The sequence below is a fragment of the Carcharhinus amblyrhynchos genome, chromosome 35 (assembly GCF_965287045.1).
Source record: "Carcharhinus amblyrhynchos chromosome 35, sCarAmb.v2.hapA, whole genome shotgun sequence".
Taxonomy (NCBI): Eukaryota; Metazoa; Chordata; class Chondrichthyes; order Carcharhiniformes; family Carcharhinidae; genus Carcharhinus; species Carcharhinus amblyrhynchos.
This window is the reverse complement of record NC_137358.1, coordinates 12,583,425-12,607,210: the sequence shown is the minus strand read 5'-3', so window position 1 is coordinate 12,607,210 and position 23,786 is coordinate 12,583,425. Positions and strand designations below refer to the sequence as shown.

Below are 23,786 nucleotides of genomic sequence, written 5' to 3'. Positions count from 1 at the left end.
CAGTTCCTTAGTCCTCAGCATAGAATGTTTGCTTGAACGCTGGTTCCTTTTACTAGGGCAGATAAGCTAATTGGTCACTTTATGGTGTTCACAGCAAGGGGAAGCTGGAAAAGTTAATAAGGGAGAAAGGAATCAATGAAGATATGTTGATTGGGGGGGGTGGGGGGGAGCGGGAGCGGTGCTGGTGTGAAGTAAATGGTGGGAGGATGTTCATGGACATAGATTATAGAATTATACCATTGGATTGAATGGCCTATTTCTGTGTTTCCTCGATAAGCAAATCCTGCGATATTAGTAAAATTAAAGTAAACGCGGCAAATACTGGAAATCTGAAATAAAAACAGAAAATACTGGAAAACTCAGTTCTGGCATTCTGTAGTAGAGAAAGAGCTGATGTTTCAGATACAATATGCCTCTTGGACTCAGAATGTTAACACTGTTTCTTGAGTACCAGGCATGAGGGAATTGCTCCATCAGACCAATTGCATGAGATCTGCTGAATGCATGTGGATGGTTATGAAACCTCTTTTATGGCGTGGTCTTCAAATACCACTAAGACTTGCAATCTCCCTTTTATAATTAGCATGTTTAGAGTATTTAATTTTGTACATGTTTTGCATTTACAGCATTCTGTAGGAACAAGGATGGGTAAAACATTTTGATAGCCTTACTGTTGGTTGAGGCTTTCATTTTTTTTTAGAATTGCAGCAATTCTTGGCCTGGTAGGGTAGAAAATTCTAGTGTTCCAGCTGTTAGTTCTAAAGATGATGTTGCTCTGAATAGTGCCATCAACAATAAACTAAGGATTATTACAAAGAGGACATTTAAGAGTCAACCACACTGCTGTTTGGCTCACATGTAGACCAGACCAGTTAAGAGTGGCAGATTTCCTCCTTTTGAAGGAGGAAGGACATTAGGGCACTAGATAGGATTTTACAACAATTTAGTAGTTTGGTCATTGCTTTCATTCCAGCTGTGTTAATTAACTGAATTTAAATTCTTCCCAGCTGCCATGGTGGGAATTAATAATATGTCCCCAGAGATTTACTAGTCCGATAACATTGCCACTACACCAGTATCCCAACTCTACTGTGTACTTAGCTCAGAAACTTTCTACTAGTTGGTTTTGGAGAGGAGATGGAAATAAATGCAGACTTGAAAGATTTCCAAGAGAACTGCACCTAGACAATTCTGCTCCCACTTTCAGCAGAGCATGGAAATACAATTGTATGTGTTTGTGAGAAGATGAAATATCGCAAATCCCATTAAGGGAAATTCAACCTGTCAGGGGAACAAGGACTATTTCAGATTAAAATTGTTAGTCTACGTTTTATCCCATGACCTCTAATATTTTAGGAGGCATTCCCATTTATAGTACATTCAGCTGTCATTCTGTTCCATATTGCGAGGTTGCAGAGCACCTCAATTTTGCAACAGCACAGTGAGCCTAATGACAGGATTCCATATATTCATGAAAGGGTTATGCAGGCTGAAGCTTCATTTGGCTGCATCATGTTATAAAGTAATTTAATTTACATATGACAACTGAAAATTTGACTTAGATTGAGTATATATGCACTATGTATATACTCCCAAGCTGGAAAATTGGGTTCTTGTGAAGTGTGAAAACAGGAGTCCAGCTACTTTAAAGATAAAATTTAAACTTTAGTTTTACTGCCACGTGTAGAAGTTGGAACTATATTACTGACAAACACTTAAATTATTTTAAATCAGATGAGTTTCCAGGACAGTAACTTGGGAGTATTGAACCACCTTTTTATTATCAGGATTGTTTCTCACTTATTACTGTAGTTAAACAACTGCAGTCTGTCTTAGCTGTACAGATTTGCAGGAAGTACAGGTTGAGCATTGAACACATTGATCAAATTCAATGGACTGATTTGCAACTGCCCTGTGGAAAAGTGCACCTTTGGTTTCAGAACCATTCACATGGAGCTTACGAGCATTCTGATCGGATGATCCAACAAAGCTAGAGTGTTGCAAAGGCCCCAGGTTAATCTCCTGAAACTTATGTCTGCAAGAAAAACAGTCTGGTTTTCTTCCTCTTCCTCCCACGATCGATAAGTTATTGATGCCACAATAACTTCACAGCCTTCGTTCGTTGACATCAAATGATACAGCTGTGGCATCACTGAACAGGATCAGACAAGTACATTTAAGTCAAGTAAGTGAGCAAAATTTTTTTTAAATCTAATTAAACCATCTATAAAGGCCTTTATTTTAAGTTAATAAACTGAGATGATGACAGAAATGTGGGTTGGATAATATATACAGAGTTGTAATGTCCCTGTTATGTGATTCATAGGAATTCCTTGAGCAATAATGCCAAAGCACGAGGTATATGGAATCTAATTCTCAACTGTATGATTGGAGAGGCTAACAATTTTTTTCTTCTGCTTGTGGTTCAAACTCTTTATTAGGGTTGTAACAAGCCTGCACTATTAGTTGTCTTGAGCTTCTGATATGAAATCAAAGTTTTTTTATTTGCAACTGCCAGTGGATCATAATCATGTTTGCGATTGGTTTGGGATTTGCATTGTCATTAAGAGTCGTGAAATTACAAATGGCACATGACCTGAAAGCAAACAATGAGTCCTTGATTCATTACCAGCATGCTGACATTTTGGTGCTTTGTTGTAATCCTAATTATGGAAACCCCTGTTAATAGGGGTAGTGTGCATTCAGTGAAACAGACTGCCAGCTGTGATATTGTACAACAGGTGGTGCATTGCCCGAGACGCTGCAGGTGATGCACTGAAATTGTTGAGTAGTTGCCAGATTGTTTGTCCTCTTGTTTATTCTACCACCATCCAACCAACCTGTTCATTGAATCAACAGAAACTCAAAAAGGAACACAGTTTAATTATATTTACCGTGTCCCAAATTTTGATGGCGATTCACTGGCTTTACTGGCAGGTTCTTTTGTTTCTTTGTCTCAGATTCTTGCACCTTTTCAACCAGAAATGAAATTTGGCTTGAGCAACAGAAAGGAATTCAAGTTGGCAAAGAAAAATGAGACACACCAATTTGGCAAACCCATGGTGGAAATGGAACAGGTTCCACTACAACTTAATGAAGCTCTGTCTCCAACAGGCCCGACAAGTGCATTATACAGTCGACAAATTGCATTACAAGATAATAGATCTGGTAAGCCTTTGATAAAGCAGAAAGTTCCACTGCCAGATTGTAGGGTTTCTGCCAAATTGGGCATAGCTGTTACATTAGAACAACAGGCTCTATTACAGCATACTATACCTTTAAGTATTAAACAGAAACTCATTACAGATAAACAGCAGGCTGTTTTAGTAAATAATCAAGGTCATTATAACTCATTCAGGGACATTGTAGTGAAGGAGCATGAGGCTGCATTAAAAATTAGTAGAACTTCCAAGAGTACATTTGTCCGGTCAACTACAGAGAAACCACAGGCTGATAATATTCTTGTCCGGCAAAGGTCACGACTTTCACTAGAGCATAATGGTCCTTGTAGTATCTCAAGAAAATCTGACACAGACCAACAACACACAGTACTACTTGAGAAGAGGATTCCCTGTGTCCTTGATGAGCCTGATTTAAGTAAACCACGTGTAATATTACAAAAGAATAAGATTAGATGCAATAAAAGAATTTCAGGAAATCAACATACAGTATTGCTAGAAAGTAGAGTTCCCCTTAATACGTATGCTGAATCTTCTGTGAGGCCGCAGGATAATAGAACTCCCAAAGGCAATTATGAACCTGCCCCAGACAACAGAAAGCGGATAATTATACCCGATAACACAATGCCATACAATACTAGGAGAGCCACTGCCTGGGGCATTCGAGCTTGGGATGAGTGGGCTAGGAATCGAAATAATTACTTCATGGAAAATAGCGTGGAATTGTGTGAGCCATCGCTTTATGTGCCAGAACTGTCTCATGAAATAACTCACAATCAACTGAATTTCTGGTTGTGCCACTTTGTGGAGGAAGTGCGTCGGCGTGATGGATCATTTTATCCGCCTAATTCTCTCCGACTCCTGTGCTGCTCCATTTTGCGATACTTGCGTGAAACCTGCCAGCGACTGGACATTGATTTCTTTAATGAATATAACATGGAGTATGCTGCATTTCGGTCTGTCCTCGACAGGCGAATGAGAAAACTTAAACAACAGGGGATTGGTATAGTAAGGAAACAAGCACAGCCTTACTCTGAGAAAGAAGAAGAAAAACTGTGGCAAATAGTTTTTCAGCTTCGAGATGCAAGAAGTTACAGTTATGCTGTCTATTTCTACCTCTGTAAAGTCTTTGGTGTACATGCAGCAGCAGAACACAATAAATTGATGGTTGATCAGTTCAGCTTTGGAGCTGATGAAATTGGAGAATATTTGGAATTTGTGGCAAAGCCTTACAGAGATGGGATCCAAAGAACAAAAGGACATACCCGGCAGTACGCAGACTTATCCAACCCAAGATGTATTGTTTCTCTCTTTCGTCGCTACCTCAGCATGGTTCCAAGAGATGGTCCGTTTTACCGGCGCCCTCTTCCCGGGCGGCTGGAGTTCTGCCAGCAGGCTATTGGAGTTCACACTCTGGAGCGTTACTCCAAAGAAATCTGTGAGGCGGGTGGCATTTCGGGGCGACATACTGGCCAATCTGGAAGGGTAAGTATAAAAAGTATTTTGTTATCAATGTTGCAGAAGCAGGGATTTTATTCCCTAGTACTATTATATGCATTTTAATACAATCTAGCCAGTCTGTAAAAGTTCACCCATCATAGGATTGTTTTTTATTAGTTAAATTGCTTTAAAATACAGAATGCGTAAGGTCAAGTGACAAAGCCTAATTTTTTTAGACAATTGTGAACTGGAAGGAAACTTAAATTGCATATAGTTTCAGTTTAATTGCTCTGCTTTATGTTTTGACCATTTTAACCACCAGCACTGGTTCTGTGGCTTACTTTTGCTGCTTGCTCAGAGACCCATTCCCCCACACTCCTCTTTCCCGTAGGTTTCTGCTAATTTCTGTACGTTGGTCCAGTAATTCCAGAGCATCATCCATTTGCCACATGATTAATGGCAGGCAGTCCCAGAGCTTGAATTGTAACTAATAGACAAAAATTCTGCTATATGCATTTGTTAGCTTGCCACCAAAAGGATCTGATTCCATAATGTTAACTGAGTTTTAAATTGGGATCCATTAAGAGACATCTTCTATGGTTACGATCCTTTTGAAATTGATGGTGGAGTTTTTGTCCTCCCAGAAATAAATTTGCTGCAGTAACGGGCATGGTTGGTCATGATTACACCTGCCTGCACCCAGTATGAGAGGATAAATATTTTTTCAATACAGTCTGGTAGCCAGATTTCTGAGATTATTTCAGCTTGCTTGAGATTTTACTTGTTGTTTCAGTGGAAATATGGGCTTATTTAAGTGTATGATGCCACTAAAAAAAGTCAACTGACTTCCAGTGTTGTAACCGTAAGACCAAATATAACCAGCCAGAATAGAAACACTATCATATTTCAGCCGACAGAGCTTTTTCAGATGTTTACTTTTCAGTAGGCAGTGATTTACACAGATGTTGTAATCAGTCCATCGATTTGTGTCTGTTACTGCTGTAGCTTGTTTTCAATTACTGAAATTTTATTGGTGAGAGCACTGACAGGGCAGCTAGATTAATTCAAAATTGACATTGATTACCTAAGATCATTGCAATAAGCATTATTATGTACACATGCTACATGTAGCTGCCACCTCCTAGCAGTAAAAGATTTTGACTGACAAAATGTATTGGGGTTGAAAGGTGGGTTCTATTTAGATTATATTTCTTGCAATATATTTTCAGTCAGTTAAAATTTGGATTTTGAATTATTCTCGTAAAAATCTCCAGAGGTTTGATGGAACCTCACTATGTAAAAATATTAAACTTTGTATTAATTATTTTATATAGGACCAGAGGAATGAGCTTGAATGGGCTCAGTTAATTTTAAAATTGATATTGAAAACTAGTTCATGAAGGGTGATAAATTCTAGAATAAAGTGCTGGGGTCGGGGGAGGGGGCGGTGGGCAGGCAGCAGAAATGACTATCCACAAATGCAGCAGGAAAGACTGGCTTGGTTGTTAGAGATGAGTTTTGGTGAACTAATTTATCATCTTTGCTATATTTGATAAGATGACCCCCCACCACCCCCCAAACTCCAGCGAAAACAATCCAAACCTAGTCAATCTCTCTCCATACATCAGTCCTGCCATCCCTGGAATCAGCCTGATAAAGCTTCGCTGCACTCCCTGGAGAGTAAGAACATCCTTCCTTAGAAAAGGAGACCAAAACTGCACACAGTACTCCAGGTGTTGCCTCACCAAGGCTCTGTATAATTTGCAACAACACATCCCTCTCCTCTACTCTCAACCTCTTGCAATGGAGGCTAACATAGTATTTGCCTTCTTTATCACCTACTGCACTTGCATGCTTACCTTCAGTGACTAGTGCACAATGACACCCAGGTCTCACTGCACACTCCCCTTTCCCAATTTACAGCCATTCAGGTAATCTACCTTTATGTTTCTGTCTCACATTTTATCCAAATTGTAAATGGAACGTTTGAGAACCATATTCCAATAGCGTTGCCAGTCTCTGGCATTACATTGATCCTGAAGATGTTGTTTTTCGGTGAAAGCAGTTAACTAATTTTTCATCCCAATTTGACTGTACAGTTTATATGTCAACAGAGTTCTCTTCCTGGTTATTGCCTCAATTTTCAGTTTAATATCCCCAGACTTGAATTGCTTATCTGTGCAGGATAAAATTAAAAACATGCCATTAAGTTTTTGAATTTGTATTTGTATATTATTCACAATAATTAACATTCTACTCAGAAATTGAAAGAACTTTGTCATTTGACCTTAAAAAAAAACTTGTAAACCTTTTAATACTTGGTACTAGTGGCTGATTGGTGTTAATATCGCAGAGCCTTGGAACAGATCAACATGTAAATTACAAAAGGAACCCCCCCACCCTTGTTTAACCATATTAAAATAATAAAGTTATATTCTGAAGTAGCAGAAAATTTTGATCATAGTATTGAGATTTCAGTAAAGTTGATCTGAAGCCTAGGTTATTGCTGTTGAATTTAAAAACGCAAGGTGTGCTGCATGTGCTGATCTGTCTTTGACAAATTGCCCATTATAAGTGTGTGTATAAGCCTTCACTGTGACAGAACCCCAACCCTTTTTATGTTGATTACACCTGTCAGTAATGATGAAAACCACCATCTCTGTATTTGTGCACCCTTTGCTTCCCCACCACAACAATGAAACTGTCTTGACAGTGAATTAATTCTGACATCAGACATTACACATGACTAAGCTATTTTCCGAGCCCATGACTGAACTATTTTCTGAGCAGTCGTAGTACTAGCTGACTTTTTATTTACTGGCACCAGCAAGCCAGCTAATCAGTTTATCAACTTTGTTCATCCAATTGCTAAGCTGTCGTAACATCAGTAAATAGCAGGATTTGTCCAAGTGGCTGAGATCATAATTTCATAAACTGAAATTCAGCCACAAAGCAAAACCATTGTAGTATATTGGGGTAACAGGTCAATTATTGTATTTTTCTTTTATCCAGTAGTATAGCGGAGGCCTATTGTATATTTGTTGCAAAAATAATTTACTTTCCCTTAGTCTGAAACATTCAACAACAGAAATTGCTGACATTTCTCAATGGTTTTTATATCAATATTTTATTGAACAAAGTAAAGCACGTAGTTGCTCAGAATTCACTCTTACAATTTATTGAGTTGGGAAGATTGATCACTGCAACAAGTGTTTTTCCTTTTCTTGATGGGGAGGGGTTTGGTGGGGGCAGAGTTGGTGGTGTTGGTCAGGAGAGGGACTCCTTTTTGTTGATAGACTTTGAGTATCCAGGGCTACTGGAGAGATTTGTTAAGTATTGGCAAATTCTGCAGATTTCCTAATGTTTTTTTCAAAATTGTGATTTTTGAATGCATAATATGGCTTTCACTTAGGTTTTCTGGAAATGCTGATGTGATTGTCAAATTCCAAAGTAATTTGTGCTTAATAAAACAAAAACTGGTCAAATTAGAATGGCCAAGAAAAAATATTGACTTGTGCTGTGGTAGAAGTCCATCAGTCCTGTCTTCAGTTGAACAATTGAACTTGCTGGATGGATGTGCAGTTCGCAGATTGCTTTGCTATTGAAAATTGACTTAATTTATATCTCCAGATTCACTGGTGCTCAATGCACGTGAATGTGCAATATGATGTAATTAACTAAGATGCAATGCTGTTATTACGGCATTTGAATTAGCCAACCCCAAAATCGCAATGAAACTGATGTTATGGCAGATTTTTTGGATCTTGCTGTTACAAAATTCAGAATGGAAAAATAAATATGCCCTAGGGTTACCCAGAGTAAAGCCTTCATCATGGCTCCCTTGTCCTTCACCTAAATTCTGTTTACTGTCTGGTTTAGTTGGTTCAATCCCAAATTACTTTTTATGCAGTTTTCATACGCTTGTAGGTTTTTTTGTCACATTAATTAGTTACAAGTGTTTATAGGTGCCAGATGACAACCTAATCCCCACCAAATTGCAATGATCACCATTGCAAAAGTGATCTGAATGGGTGTTCAGTGATTTTAAGTTGTGTTGAATGTATCTTCCCTGAGGGAAACCTTATTATATCGGTAGAATCCTATTATTGTCATTTTACATTGTCGCATTTGTGTGTTACGTTTTTAGTTTATTGGAACCTTAATTGCAAATATTTGGAAACCCTCTTGCTATTGCATTTCATAAACCCTTGTATCGGAGGTTGTATTGAAGGTTTGGATTTCCTTGGTGGCTTTTCCAGCTTATGATGCAGCAGACCAGTGGGGCATTACAGTCATTCTTACAAACAAAAAGCAGTGATACTATGTACCTTGCAAATATTAATTGAATTCACCCCAATTCCAATGCCAAAACTGTACGAAGAAAAGCCATTTTGACACAGTGAGCAACGCCTCAATGGTCGTCAAACAAAAAAATCTACCAACGTCCGAAATCCAGCCTGTCTGCACAACCCCAGTGATTTTTCATCTGCACAGGCTTATTTTTTTACTTTTTCTGTATGTTTGTTGTAGGTCAGCAGTGTAGCTGCCCTTCACAGTCGTGGCTTTGATGAAGAGCTAATTAAGGAGCGAATGGGAAATGGCAGTAATGCAATGATGTCCTACAAAAAGACTGAAATGAAAGCAGTGTCTGACTGTTTGCAGCCTCCAAATCCTTTGAAGAAGATTGCCACTTGTTCACGATCATCTTCTTCCTTAAGACAGCAGAGTGTTTGTGCACACAAAGCAGTGACCATAGCCCCCAAACAGAAGCTGAAGTTACAAAACAAGAAGAATTGAAGGTTGAATTGCCTCGTAGTACACCTTCAACATTACCAATGTCTACTGTCAAAGTTGCAGTAACACCAACATCAACCTATTATGCTGCTAAAATCTTAACAGTAGTGCAAAAATGACTTATGAGGTTGTAAGATTGTGAAACAAATTGATGAGGGACATAAGTGATAGTGATAGTGTTATTTCCCATCGTATAAGATGTTTAAATTTACAAGATGATTCTTTCAAAGCACTTTCTGTTTATGCTATAACTGGATTTATTGTGTATGGTTGTCAGTAATACTTAACCTTTTAGTTTATGGAGATTTCACATGCAATAAGCAACTAAACTTTAGTAACAAAATTGTTACCATGTTGCCTCATTATTAAAAATTATTTAAGCCTATACACGTGGCCCATTGGATTTTATTCTGATTTGCCAAGCAAAATTACTATCTCTTAATTTTCATCATTTCTCTTACTGCATTGGGGGTTATGAGAAGAGGTTAGTCATCAACTTGATGGAATTAAGTGCAAACACTAACTGTAAGCAATCAAATGCTTTTTTTCAGTTAGTATCCAAGTTATGCGCGTTGCTGGCCATTTGTTCCACATCACCAATTGCCTTTTAAGGTAGTGATGGCAAGGAGTAGTCTTCGTGAACCATTATAGTCCATATGGTGTAGGTGCAATCATAATGCTTTTAGGAGGGAGTTCCATGATTTTGATCCAGTGGCGATTTAGGTTGTGGTAGAACGTTTTCAAGTCAATACAATGTGTGATCTGAAGGGAACTCGCAATAAGCGGTGGTGTTCTATTGTGCCGGCTCTCTTTATTCTTCTAGGTGGTAAAGTACTCCAGTCAGGAAGTTAGCTTGGCAAGTTGCTGCTGTGCCTCTTGTAGATAGTAGATTCAGCCAGGTGTGCATTAGCAGAGGGAGTGAATGTTTTAATGTGCTGATTATGGAGCCCTGGATAGTGTCAAACTTCGAGTGTTGTTGCAGTTGCACTTAGCTAGAGGATTCCATCACAATCCTGACTTGTGCTTTGTAGATGGGGAGTCAGGAAGCAAGTTACCTACTGTAGAATGCTCACACTGTGACCTCTTGTAGCCACAGTAATGATGGTAGGCTCCAGAATATTGATAGTGGGGGATTAACAAGAGTAATACCATTGAATTTCAAAGGGGGAATAGTTAGATTCTCCCTGTTGGAGAGATGGCCATTGCCTGTTACTTATCTGTCCAAACCTGAATGTTATCCAAATCTTGCTGCATACGGACATGGACTGTTTCAACATTTGAGAAGTTCTGAATGGTGCTGAACGTTGTGCAATCATCAGTGAACGTCCCCACCTCTCTCATTATTGTGAAATTGCTCCAGATGGCTGGGTCTTGAACATTACCTGAGGGACTCCTGTGGCAATACCTTAGGGCTAAGATGATTGCTTCCAACAATCACAACCGTTTCCCTTTGTTAGGTTTGATTCTAAAGTCAAGTTGTAGAAAGTTTTTCCCATTGACTTCAGTTTTGCTAATACTTCTTGATACTACACTCAGTCTCCCATGATGTGAAGGACAGGCACTCTCACCTCACCTGTTGAGTTCAGCTCCTTTGTGTATTTGTGGAACTAAATTGCGCATTGGTGAACTGGTTAGTGTTGAGTAGGTGCCGCTTGATAGGAACATCAGCAACATCTTGCATCACTGATCGAAGCTGCTGAGGTGGTAATTGGATTGGATTCATCCTTTTTGTGATGAGGACATTATTGGGCAATTTTCCATGTTGTTTGGTAGATGCCAAACTTGACTAGAAGTCTGGCTAATTTGGTGTGCAAGTCTTTGGTACTACAGCCAAATTGTTGTCAAGGCCCAGACCCTTTGTATCCAGTGCCTTCGGTTCATTCTTGATAATTCATGGAGTGAACCAAAATGGCTGAGAATTAGCTGGGGAGCATCAGAAGGAGGCTGCGATGGATCATTAAAATTGTTTTATGAGTGGGATTAGAATACAAAAACAAGAAAGTTGTGATGAAACTGTATAAGGCCTTGATTCAGTACCAACTCTCTGGAGCACCACCCTTTAGAAGGAATCTAAAGGTATTAGAGGAACTGCAGTAAAGCTTCATGCGAATGGTTCCAGAGGTAAGGTACTTCAGTTGGATGGAAAGATAGAAGCCGGGTGTTTCTCTCCTTGGAGAAGAGAAGATTGCATGAGATGTTACGACTTTCAAAATCACGAGAGGCTGTATATAGATGGGGTGAAACTGTTCCCAAAGGCAGCAGGGTTGAGAACCAAAGAACATCAATTTAAGGTGATTGGCAAAAGAAGAAACAGCGACATGAGAAAAAAAACTTTTTTTGCAGCACATCAGGAATGCTCCGTCTGAGTGTGGTAGAGGCAGATTCACAGAGGAAAAGATGGAGGAGTGGGACTCGGCAACCTGCTCTTCCACTGAGTCAGCACAGACACAACAGTCTGCTTACAGCACAGAAGGAGACCATTCACGATTCATTCTCTGATTCTCTCATCTACTCAGCATTTCTGCCTGAATATGGTTGCAAATGTTTCAACCTGGTCTTTAGCGCTGATGTGTGCTGGACTCCCCCATCATTGAGAATGAGGATGTTTATGGAGCAGCATGCTCTGATTAGTTGTTTAGTTATCCACCACCATTGATAATTGGATATGATAGGACTCCAGCTTTGATAAGGTCTGTTGGCTGTGGAACCATATGTTGCTTCCACTGTTTAGACTGTAATCCCACAAATGGCTGTTTTTAGTAGATATGACTACAAGATATAGGAATGCACCTTTGCTTTGTACAGTAGTTGGATTTTTGAAACATATATATGTGGCAAGAAAGGGTAAGCTACTTTAGGATGTGTGCAGGAAGTGCTATTTACAATACTGTTCCTATTCATGTCAGTTCTGCAGTTGAATAACTTCTATGTACAATTTCAGGCTGTATAAATAAAGTAGGATAATAAAAAGTATCTGGAACACCGCAACTTCTAACACCAAGTAAGATTATGCCATAAATCATCAGAATACTCTTTGTTACTTAACACTGCTGAAAATTTAAGAGTTGTGCATCAAATGCATTAAACGGTACTATACAACGATACTTGATTTTCCTGTGTGCTGGTACAATTTGGAGGACAATTTCCCACCTGATAAACTGCTCCATGTTTCTGTTCCCATGCCATCTCAAAATTGTGCATTGGAAAGAAGGAAGACTGGTGTCCAGAATTGAATTCACATTCCCAGGTAAAGGGTTTCATTAATGCTGAGGCTACCTCATGGTATTACACAGCAGAAATAGCTGGAAATACAAGCTGGTTGTGCTGCTCATTAAATGGTACCAGTTCCGAGATTATTAAACTAGAGTAAATTTAACCTTAGCATTTGTAATTATCCCTGGACAATTAATCACCTTGCATAGCAATGTCTGTCACTTTTTTAATGAAAACTCAAGAGTGCCATCAAGTGGTAATTGCCACTGATGAATGAAATAGGTTTTCATCTCAGACTTGACTGATACAGGTGGCTTGCATTTTGAATGGTTTGTGAGAGAACTAGAAGTGATTTTCTCTTTCTTTCATTTATTCATTCCCCAAATTTATTCTTAATTTACTTGCGTAAGAATGAGCTATTTCTTCTAACGACAAATGCAATTGAAACCGCTAATGTTTGCAGAGTTTTTTTTTAATAAAGTAATCCATGGGTATATGTTCCTTGTGAATTTTTGGCAGTGAACTGCTGTTGTGTACTGCTGTGGTCTATATGGTGTAGGACCGGCCACAAGTGTTGGGGCAGGTGTTCATGATTTTGACCCAGCAATAATGAAAGTCATGTATGATTTTTGAAGGGAGTTTGACATAGAGGGATAGCGTTCTCGTGCATCCACTGCCCTTGATCTTCTAGGTGGTAGAGGTCGTGGGTTTGCACGGTGCTGTCTAAGAAGGCTTGGTGAGTTACTGCAGTGCATCTTTGTACATTGGACGTGCTGCTGTTGCCTGTCAGGGGTGGAGAGACTGAATGTTGAAGATGGTGGGTGAGGTGCCATTCAAGTGGGCTGCTTTATTCTGGGTGGTGTCACAATCTTGGGCACTGTAGCTGCAACTGGGAAACATTACATCACACTCCCTAATTGTGCCTCGTAAGATGGTGGACAGATTCTGTGGAATCTAGATGTGAGTTAAGCACCGTGGAATTGCACGTCTCTGACTTGCTTAACATTTATATGGCTATCCAGTTCATTTATGGTCAATTTAACCACCCAGGATGTTGGTGAGGGATTCAGCAATCATAAGACTGTTGAATATCGAAGGAAAATGGTTGGGTTCTCCCTTATTAGAGATGGTCATTGCTAGACACTTATGTGGTGCGAAATAGCCTAATGTGAATGTTGTCCAGGCCTTGTTGCATTTTACTTTGATATCTGAGGAGTTACATGATGCTGAACACTGCACAATCATCAGTGAACATCCCCACTTCTGACCTGTTGATGGAAGAAAGGTCATTAATCAAGCAGCTGAAGATAGTTGGACATGCCCTGAGGAACTCCTGCGGTAACGTCCTGGGATTGAGATGATTAACTTCCTACAAGTACAATCATCTTCCTTTGTGCTAGGTATGACTGCAACCAGTGGAGATTTTTTTCCCCCCTTATACCCCATTGACTCCAGTTATGCTAGGAATCCTTGATGCTATACTTGGTCAAATTCTGCCTTGATGTCAAGAGCAGTCACTCTCATCTCACTGGTGTGAACCAGCGGTGAAGGGCATGAATATTTAAGACGGTTGCCAAACAGGCAACTTTGTTCAAGATGATGTTGAACTTGAGCATTATTGGAGATGCACTCATCTGGGCAACACTGCGCCACACTACTGACTTGTCCACCTTCTAAAAGCCACAAGTCAGGAGGTGAGTTGCACGCTGCCTCTGACCCTGCTTTTGTAGTCGGTGTATTTATGTGAATGATCCAGTTGTTTCTGGTCAAAATTCTGGAAGTTGATCATATTTATAGCAGTTTGTGTAGAAAGCCACGAAATACAGTCAGCAAAATGATGCTGAAGAACAATACATGTGCAAAATCGATATGGTTTTGTAAAAAAAAATTGCTGTTTAATGTCAAATACAAACATGAAATAGGAAATGTGTTACTGAAGGACTTGGCTTTAAAACTGACATAAATTTACACCAATGGACATTTGTTTGAATAATAATCTGGTACCCTGTGTTTGTCCTTCAATAAATATGTCTACACAGTGCGTTAATGTGTCTCTTAACTATTACACATTTAACAGTTATTTATACACCCCTATTACATGAGATTAATCTAAATGTAGTCCCCTATAAAGCCAGGGAAAATTATATAAACATCTCTCAACATTTTATTTACACTATATCTGATAAAGATTGGGTAGAAATTAATTCAGTGACAATTTGCTTGCAGTTTTGATCCTATACATCAACTGCTCACCAAACAATTTGTTTATGGGTGGTATAGTGGTTAGCACTGCTGCCTCTTGGCACTAGGACCCGGGTTCGATTCCTGGCTTGGGTCACTGTCATTGTAGAGTCTGCACGTTCTTCACTCACTTCATCACTTTTGTGTTGTGCTTTTGTTTTCGTGTTAACAAAACTCTCCTCATTTTCAGTTGAATTCGGATAAAGGCTGTGTAAAACAATTAATTTGCCAGTTGGCAAGATTTTTTTTTTGAGGCACTAATTGATGGTTAGATAGAACTGTTGTGTTTGCGTGTATGTCTATTTATAGCAATCCTACTCTTTTTTTTCCCTCATACCTGCTTCCCTCATACTCGCTCCTTGTTCCCTGTCCTATTTCATCAGATGTTGCAATTGGCATTGGCAAGTGTCTTTATCGTGACAATAGTATTTTGCAACCAAATGTATTAAGCATGGCAATTATGACAATTACAGTTTTCCACTGAGATTTGTATCCTTGCATACAAGCAAGGAGAACCTTTCTTTAAGTGTAGCCTTTGATGTCAATTAACAAATCTGTAGAAAGAAAAAAATGCTAGGAAAATGCCCAATACTTATAGGCCAGTTAGGTTTACTTTGGTGGTGGACAAATTGTTAAAATCAATCCCGAGAGATCAGATAAACTGTCACTTAGAAAGAAATGGACTAATCAGGGATAGTCAGCATGGCTTTGTTAAGGGAAGGTCATGTCTTACAAGTTTGATTGAATTCTTTGAGCCAGTGAAAAGGAGGATCAATAAGGATAGTGCAATGGATGTTGTCTACGTGGATTTCAGTAAGGCATTTGACAAGGTCCTATGTGGCAGACTGGTCAAAAAACAAAGCCCATGGGATACAGGGTGATATGGCAAATTGGAGTCAAAGTTGGCTTAGTAACAGGAAAAGAAGGGTAATAGTTGATGGTTGCCCATGCGAATGGAAAGCTGTTTCAATTGATCTATTAGACTTTGTTTGGGACCTCTCCTGTTTCTTTTATATGCTAACAATTTAGACTTGAACATGTTGGGGGGGGGGGGGGGGGAGCATTTGGGAAATTTGCAAACGACACAAAAGCTAGCCATGTAATGGATAGTATAGAAGGGTAAGCTCCACAATGATAGATGGATTGGTGGAATGAGCGGGAAGATGGCAGATGAAGTTCAACTCGAAGTGTGAGATAATGCATTTAGGGACGTCAAACAGTAAAAGTGAATACACAATAAATGGGGATATACTGAGGGGGTCAGTAAAGTGAGAGATCTTGGCATGTAGGTGCACAGGTCTCTAAAGGAAGCAGTACAGAGTAGATAAGGTTGTAAAGAAGGCATATGGAATTCTCTCCATTGGCAGAGGTATAGAATATTAAAGTAGGAATGTAATGATGGAACTGTATAAGATGCAAGCTACAACTGGACTGTTGTGTGCAGTTCTGGTCACCAAATTAGAGGAAGGATGTAATTGCTCTGTAAAGTGTGCAGAGAAGATTTATTCAGTTGTTGCCAGGGCTGAAGAATTATAGCTACAAAGAGAGATTAGAGAAGTTGGGGTTGTTTTCCTTGGAGCAGAGAAGGCTGAGGGGTGACATGATTGAGGTATACAAAATTGTGAGGGGTGGGGATGGAATAGACAGAAAGAACCTGTTACCTTTTAGAGAGTTCAAAAACCAGGGTCATTGATTCAAGTTAAACCACAGGTCATAGGATTAGAGGGAACATGAGAGGAAATGTTTTTAATCAGAGGGTATGGAATTCGCCACCTGAGTTGGTGGTGGAGGCAGAAACCCTAAATTCTTACCTGGAGCTGCACCTGAAGTGCTGAAAACTGCAGGATTGTGTGCAGGAAGATGGCATTAGAAAGGGTACCTGGGTGTCTTCGGGTCAGCATAAACAGGACGGGCCATTTCTATGGAACCAAGGTTCTAGTGAGTTGGAGGAAGTGAAGGAAATTAATATTATTGAAAAAGTAGTGCTTGAGGAATTAATGGGGCTGAAAGCTGATAAATCCCCCGGGCCTGATCATCTACATTCAAGGGTACTAAAGGTGGCCATAGAATTCAGGAACAGTCCCGACAGACTGGAGAGTGGCAAACGTACCTCCACTATTTAAGAGGAGGGAAGGCAAAAGCAAAGAATTACACAGCAGCTAGCCTAACGTCAGTAGTAGGGAAACAGTAGGAATAAATGTTTTTTCAAAGTGGCAGGCGGTGACTAGTGGGCTATCGTAGGATCAGTGCTTGGGCCCCAGCTATTCAACGGTAACACTCTCAGTTTGGATAAGGGAACCAAATGCAATATTTCTAAATTTGCTGACAACACAAAACTTGGTGGGAATGAGTGGTGAGGAGGATGTCATGAGACTTCAAGGAAGTTTAGGCAAGTTGAGTAAGTGGACAAATATGTGGCAGGTGCGGAATAAGGTGGATAAGTGTGAAGTTATCTCCTTTTCGATAGGAAAAGTTGGTAATAGATTGGAAAATGTTGATATACAAAAAGGACCTGGGTGTCCTAGTGCACCAGTCATTGGAAGCAGATGCAGCAAGTAGTTAAGAAGGGAAATGGTATGTTGGCGTTCATTGCAAGAAAATGGGTTAAGGAGCAAGGATGTCATACTGTAGCTGTATATGGCCTTAGTGAGACCACACCTGGAGTATTGCATACACTTTTAGTCTCCTTGCATAAAAAAGAATGTACCTGCCATAGAGGGAATGCAGTGAAGGTTTACCATACTGATTCCTGGGATAACAGGATTGTCATGAGTCAACTAGGCCTGTATTCACTTTGAAGAATGTGAGTGGATCTTATTGTAACATAAAATTCTGATAGGGCTGGCAGACTGGATGCAGGATGATATATCCTCTGGCTGATGTGGGTGGGTGCTCTAGAACAATGGGTTTACAGTCTCAGGATACGGGGTAGGCCATTTAGAACTGAGATGTGGAGAAACTTCTTCACTCAGGCTGGTCAACCTATGGAATTCTCTACCACGAGACTCTGGAGGCCAAGTCACTGAATATATTAAAAAGGAAATAAATTTCCACACTCGGGAGTGCGATGTTAAGTTGGAGGGTCAGCCATGACCACAGAGTGGTGGAATGGGTTCCTTACGGCCGAATGGCCTCCTCCTATTTTCTATGTTTCTATGAAATTTGGAAACCTGACAGATGAAAGGTGACTGAAGTAAAGAAGGATCAGGACTGCAAATATAAAATCAGCTGTCATTGAAGCTTTAGTTGTACTCTGACTGCTCATGCGCAATTTGAGCAACACATGGTCAGCTGAACAATAGCTGTGTGCACCATTAAATGGACTGTGTTTCAAGCCAAATAGAATACTTTTTTTTTAGAAAATGAACTAACCTCATGTGCCAGAAGCTGCTAGGTTTCACTATGGGTATTGTGATGTTGAAAAACAAAATTCAGAAGTACTTTTCATTTTGGCATATCCATCCTTATGTACTTTTTTTATTTAATCCAGAATCCAGCCACCTCCACACCTCAGCAACCATCTGGACTCCAATCTACGCAACCTGTCTCTCCCAGCAAAACCTACAACCCTTCTAGTGCTTCTGGTAGCATGCAGTGTCGCAGGTATGGAGGCTGTTAATTTTATTCATGAAGTTTTGTTTAAGAGTATCCACATGTTTATGGGCACAAGAATTCATTTTATTGGACAAATGAAATGCTCTGGGCAAGTGGTAGTCCATAGTCTTTGTCCAGAAAAGTCACAGCCCCTTAAAAGAAGGATGACTCAACATCCTGTAGCCAGAAATCTTTGGATAGAAAGGAGTAGGAGGAGTCAGGTTTCTGCTCCGTCTCCCTCTGCTTTTGGTTGCTTCATTGCATAATCCCAGTTGGCACAGGCTTCTGTTGCCAATTAAAATAGAAATTTTGAATACCTGACAGCTGCACAAACTAAAGTGAGAAAAAGGAATTTCTGAAAGTGTAAATTAAAGAATGATTCACTAAAAGGTCAGCGCTAGAAAATGTCAAAGTGGTGGTTCGTGAAAGTTCATTAATATAGGTGCAGTGAGAACATTTTTGTCAGCTGCTGTAATGTCACTGTTCAAAGTGTAAATCTGCACACATGAGCCAAGCTGCCTTTACAGCACCTTGTTTTAGAGAATGCCGCTGGACTGCTCATCAACAAGATTAGAGCACCTTGAAGCTTGAGAAAGGTCAGGAAAGCTGCAGCAAAGCTATTCTTTCAAAATTAAGAGATATTGGAGTGTGGAAAAAATTATCTGTATCCAGAATCTGAAGAGAATGTAAAATTCAAAAGGCCAAAATCTGAAAATTGTACATTGCTAGTGTGATGACAGAAGAAGTCTTGGTGTAGTAAAGCTGTGTCAGATACTTAAAAAGAGCATGAAATCTTCCAAATCTGTATTTCAGAATGACCTGCTGGATTTTATAGCCTTGTTTATCTTCTGTAAGTAGGGTGCGCTGCACAGTAAGGTATTACAACGTGGTGCATTCTTTATTATACAATATGTCAAAGTTAAGTTATTTACAAATCCAGAATAAAGTTTTCAACTTGTGTCTCACCTGCATTTGAAATAATTGAAACAACAATATTGATTAGATTTACTGAAAAAATGCAGAATAAATATGGGGTGGCACAATGGCTAACATTGCTGCCCCTCAGCGCCAGGGTTTAATTCCCAATTTGGGTCATTGTGTGGAGTCTGCATGTTCTTCCCATATCTGCGTGGGTTTCCTCTGGGTGCTCCGGTTTCTTCCCACAGTCCGAAAGACATGCTGGTTAGTTGGCCATGCTAAATGCTCCCTCAGTGTGTCCAAATAGGCACTGGAGTGTGGCAACTGGGGAATTTTCACAGTAATTTCATTGCAGTGTTGATGTAGGCCTACTTGTGACATTAATAAATGAATATAAATTTCCAATTCGTGGACCAAGGCATTGAAGAAGCTGTAAAACCTCATATTTTAAAAAGAAGCAATGCTTCAGCAGGTACAATATCTCAGATCTGGTTATCCAGAAACAGGTCAGCTAGAATTTTCCAGCCATTCACGCTCCACCGCTGCTGCAAACAAGGGTGGAGAATCTAGCACTCAGCCAAATCTCTGTTCCACTGCAGCAGGACGAGAGAATCCCTCTGGCGTTAACAGCTGGAAATTTTGGCTGTCATGTCTGAAAACCGGACATTTCTTTAAGCTGTCATTGCCTGAATTTCCCACCTCACTGACATCTTTGTCTTTCTATATGGCTGTACGATTCTTTGGAGTTATTCCCAGTCCACTACCAACACTAAATTACAGTGAGACCCCTATTTAGGTCCACAAACCTAGTCTGTGCAATACTTCGGCATGGCAAAGTAAAAATAACATTGATGGATCAGAAGCAGCTCCAAAGAATTTCATGGCTTATATTGCAGTATTGTCTCTTTCTTTCAGAACTTTCCTTTGCATTCCTTACTTGGAAAAACATACTATAAACATTCTACACACCAACCTGAAAACTGGCAAGATTTGAGATCTGACACAAAGTTGGTCATGTGGTTGGCTGTTTTGTAACACCTGTACCTGTCCTACCATCATTCAGCTTATTTCCTCCCCATTGTAATAAAGGCTGCCTCATAAAGGAGCAAATACACACTCAAATTGTCATTTGAAAATGGTTGATCCGATAAAAAATGTAAAGCTTCTTTATGACAAATAATGGTATTAACCTAGAAGGCTGCTGATTTAAATCACAAGAGTGGAACAGGTACATTTCACTGACTGCTACCTGAATCTCTAGATTACATTAGAGCATAGGAATTTATGGACAGAGGAGACTATTTGGCCAGTTATCCTGGTGCCAGCTTTGTCAACAAAGTTATCTCTACTTTCTCCTATTTGCCTGCATTTGTTTCAGTAGCTTCCTATTTATTTGATTTGATAATCTATTCAATGTAGGCACCAATTGGTAAAACCTTCCATTTTAATCTCCCTTTTTCTGCTTCTAGCATTAATCCTCAATTTGTTCCTCCCTGATGCTGGTTGACTGAACAACAGAATGATAGACTGATTGATTTTAAAGTCGATTTAGATTCTCCCTTCTGTTCCCACTTGCCTAATAAACTTCTCTCCTTTGTATTGGTTTTCATTTTAATTTATAATTCTTTAAGAATGCAGGTCCCTTTTTGTGCTCTGTTCCTCACAACTGTCCACGCTGAATTTCTTATGGGATAAAGTTTATTTGAGAAAATCAATTGAGGAAAGACAACGATGTATTAATTTTAGGAAATTTTAGTTGCCTGACATTGGGTAGATTCTTGTGTACGATTTCAGTTTCCATTTTGTTTTTCCCTTCCAGTGGAACAGTAAGGCAGATGCTGGACTTGAGAAGAAATATGGCAGACAGTGTAGCATCAGCCCAGCACTCTGCAAACTCCAGTAATACAGGTACTTGCAAGAAAAAAATGGGAATTTTTAATGAGGTTCAGTAGTACTTCTAACTCCATTGAGAAATCAATTTCTCATTTATTGAAAATCCAGAAGGTGCCTGTAATTTCTTCCCACAGCCCCCACCTACCAGTGTCACATCTGAAATATTTGGTTTATAGGCATTCAGTTCTGTTACTGATTAATTAGGGTGGGGGAGGATTGAAATTCTGCTGATCTCAAGAAAGCTCTCAAAGATTTGAAATTCCTTGAACAGCAGAATTTCAAACCTTTCACCTTCCCTCATCTTTGAACCAGTTGCTTGAGTCCCAGCGGTGTTTGCTATCCATCTAGTTCAACCTGGTTTTACTTTCTTCTTTTCATGTTAGTGGGTCAAGTAGCAGATGTACCATCCTGAGATGGGGAGAGGAAGGGAGAATAGAAAGCCACAGAATTTTACTTTAAAACATTATAAACTACCATTTTCTTTTGTTTGCTTATTTGAGGATTGTGTAAAGTTGCAATCTTTTTTTTCTACTCCCATTAACAGCCTATACATCCCATATTGCTGTAGGAAGGCACCCAGTCAAGAGATTAGGCTGTTGTTGCTGCAAGCTTATCAAAAAGTAATTTAGCATTACCGGGGAGTTGTGTGCATGTGTGATATGTGTGTATATACATGCATCAAAAATATCAACTTTTTAAAACATTTGTTTTGGCAGTGTTGCTGTGAACCAGTACCTAGCTGGTGTGGAATAGTGATATAGCTTGCCTTGCTCTTTCTATCTGCCAGGAAAGCATCAGCATCTACTGATGCCTAGTGGAACCTCAGTGCATTGGTGCATCATCCATCTGACTTGCTCTTTCATGCAACATGATGTACTACAGGGATCAGTTGACCCACTTCTGTTACACCACCTTAATTTTAGTTATATTGAAGGCAGTCGCGGTGTAGTCTGCATGCAGGACTTGTCCATTCCTATTGACTGATTCCCATTGTGTGAGCATGATTGGGGTCCCAAAGGAGAAGCTTGGGCTGGTTGGGGAGTGAAAAAAAAGTTCTATTTACAGATTCTAATTGGAGAATGTTTTGCTGTTGCAGGTATTACAAACTTCACACCACCTCAGGTAGTTGGCGGACAGTCTAAGCCTCAGAATGCAGGGACATCTGGTGCTGTGGTCACTCCTGTGCTCCCAGCAACTGCAGCAGTAGTAGGAAACAATCAGTCGCTGTCGACCTCCGGCAGTAACCAGCCTATGCCAGTATCTCTCCAGTCAGTGCCAGTTTTGCTTACAGTTCCAGTGGCAATGTCTTCCCAACCTCAGCTTCTGCAGCCCTCGGCAAATACCTTGATGACGAACCAGCAACCTGGAATTGAGTTTTTACCTGTTCAGTCCCAGCCCACGCTAAACAACCTCTCCAAGCCACTGGCATCGCAGATATCAACAAATGTAGCAAAAGCAAATGGTGCTAGTCCTTCCTTGCCAAGCCCAGGAGTCCAAAGGAAGTCCCCTGGAAATATGGGGCCAATGCAGATAAGTAATGTTGCTTCAGGTCAGACTGCTTCTGTGACCAGTACTCAATCTATTCTTTCACCTCAGACTACTCGAACAGTGCAACCATCTTTGGGTTCCCCAGGACATTTTAGCCCTTCTATTACTAGAGCACCAGTACAACCAAGGCCTTCACAGACTTGCAGCCAGGGGCAAGTCTCTGGATCATCAAGTCAGCCATTAACTGTCAGTTCAGACAGCACCAATGCAGGAGCCTCCAGAGTAGGTGAGTGGATAATCAGGATGCAACTGTGTGCATTGAAACTGAACTGCTATTTGTTCAGCATGTTTGTGCATGTAGTTAAATCATTACATAATTGAGATTTATTATGCTAGTGTTGTGTTGGCTACCTTTTGCCATCAGTGTATCTGTAAATGTTGATTGAGGCGTGGGATTGAGCAATGAAAAGCAGTTTACCAAGAGGTTTATTGAAATATTTCAAGGTCTGCATTTTCACTTCAAAATAAAAACCAACATCTTCTACAAGAGTACAGTTACTTCACAGTTAAAGATATTGATGGAGCTGCAATAAACCAACATCCTAGCGTCTGGAAAAAGTGTGAAATAAAATGCCTTTTCTTGCAAGTCTGAATGCTGTTGCCTGTAGCGCCACCTTAGTTTTGTTGCATTTTGTAATATTAATGGTACAAGTATGGATTAAGAAAATATGGTAAACTCATCATCGCAAATGAAAAATATCCATTTGTCCTAAAAGATACTTCAAATCCTTACATGGTTCAAACAAGTGAGTTTGTGTATTTTAAAAGAGTTTATTATGACTGTAAGGCTCCTACAGCTGCTGCTTAGTGGGTTTCTGTTACAGAAAATGAGAACCCTTTTACATAAAGCATCTAATGTCACAGTGATACTTTTTGTGGGTAGAAACTGAGCAGCAAACATTCCCCTTGGTGGCACAGTGGTTAACACTGCTGCCTGTCAGCGCCAGGGACCCTGGCTCGACTTCT

General features: G+C 39.9%; 2 protein-coding genes across 15 annotated transcripts in view; both read left to right on the top strand.

Moving 5' to 3' along the window:
* The window catches only part of LOC145361758 (activating transcription factor 7-interacting protein 1-like), a 165,182-nt gene that overhangs the window by 105,667 nt on the left and 35,729 nt on the right, over window positions 1-23,786 (top strand). For all 14 annotated transcript variants that reach the window (XR_013889862.1, XM_080217701.1, XM_080217703.1 and 11 more), the window contains 3 exons: window positions 18,358-18,470; window positions 21,199-21,287; window positions 22,369-23,046. Coding sequence is in view for 13 of the 14 variants with exons in the window: in XM_080217701.1 (XP_080073827.1) it covers window positions 18,358-18,470; window positions 21,199-21,287; window positions 22,369-23,046 (880 nt within the window). In the remaining variant the exon portion in view is untranslated. The remainder of the gene's footprint in view (window positions 1-18,357; window positions 18,471-21,198; window positions 21,288-22,368; window positions 23,047-23,786) is intronic.
* Window positions 3,060-9,790, top strand: LOC145361750 (uncharacterized). Its single transcript, XM_080217684.1, has 2 exons — window positions 3,060-4,664; window positions 9,150-9,790. Exons 1-2 carry the CDS (start codon window positions 3,060-3,062, stop codon window positions 9,414-9,416), a joined length of 1,872 nt encoding a protein of 623 aa, XP_080073810.1. The 3' UTR covers window positions 9,417-9,790.

Excerpts from the sequence above, each read along its gene's own strand:
- LOC145361750 (XM_080217684.1), top strand. The coding sequence starts at position 3,060 with ATGGTGGAAATGGAACAGGTTCCACTACAACTTAATGAAGCTCTGTCT. Across the intron at positions 4,665-9,149 it reads ATACTGGCCAATCTGGAAGG|GTCAGCAGTGTAGCTGCCCT; the intron begins GTAAGTATAAAA and ends TGTTTGTTGTAG.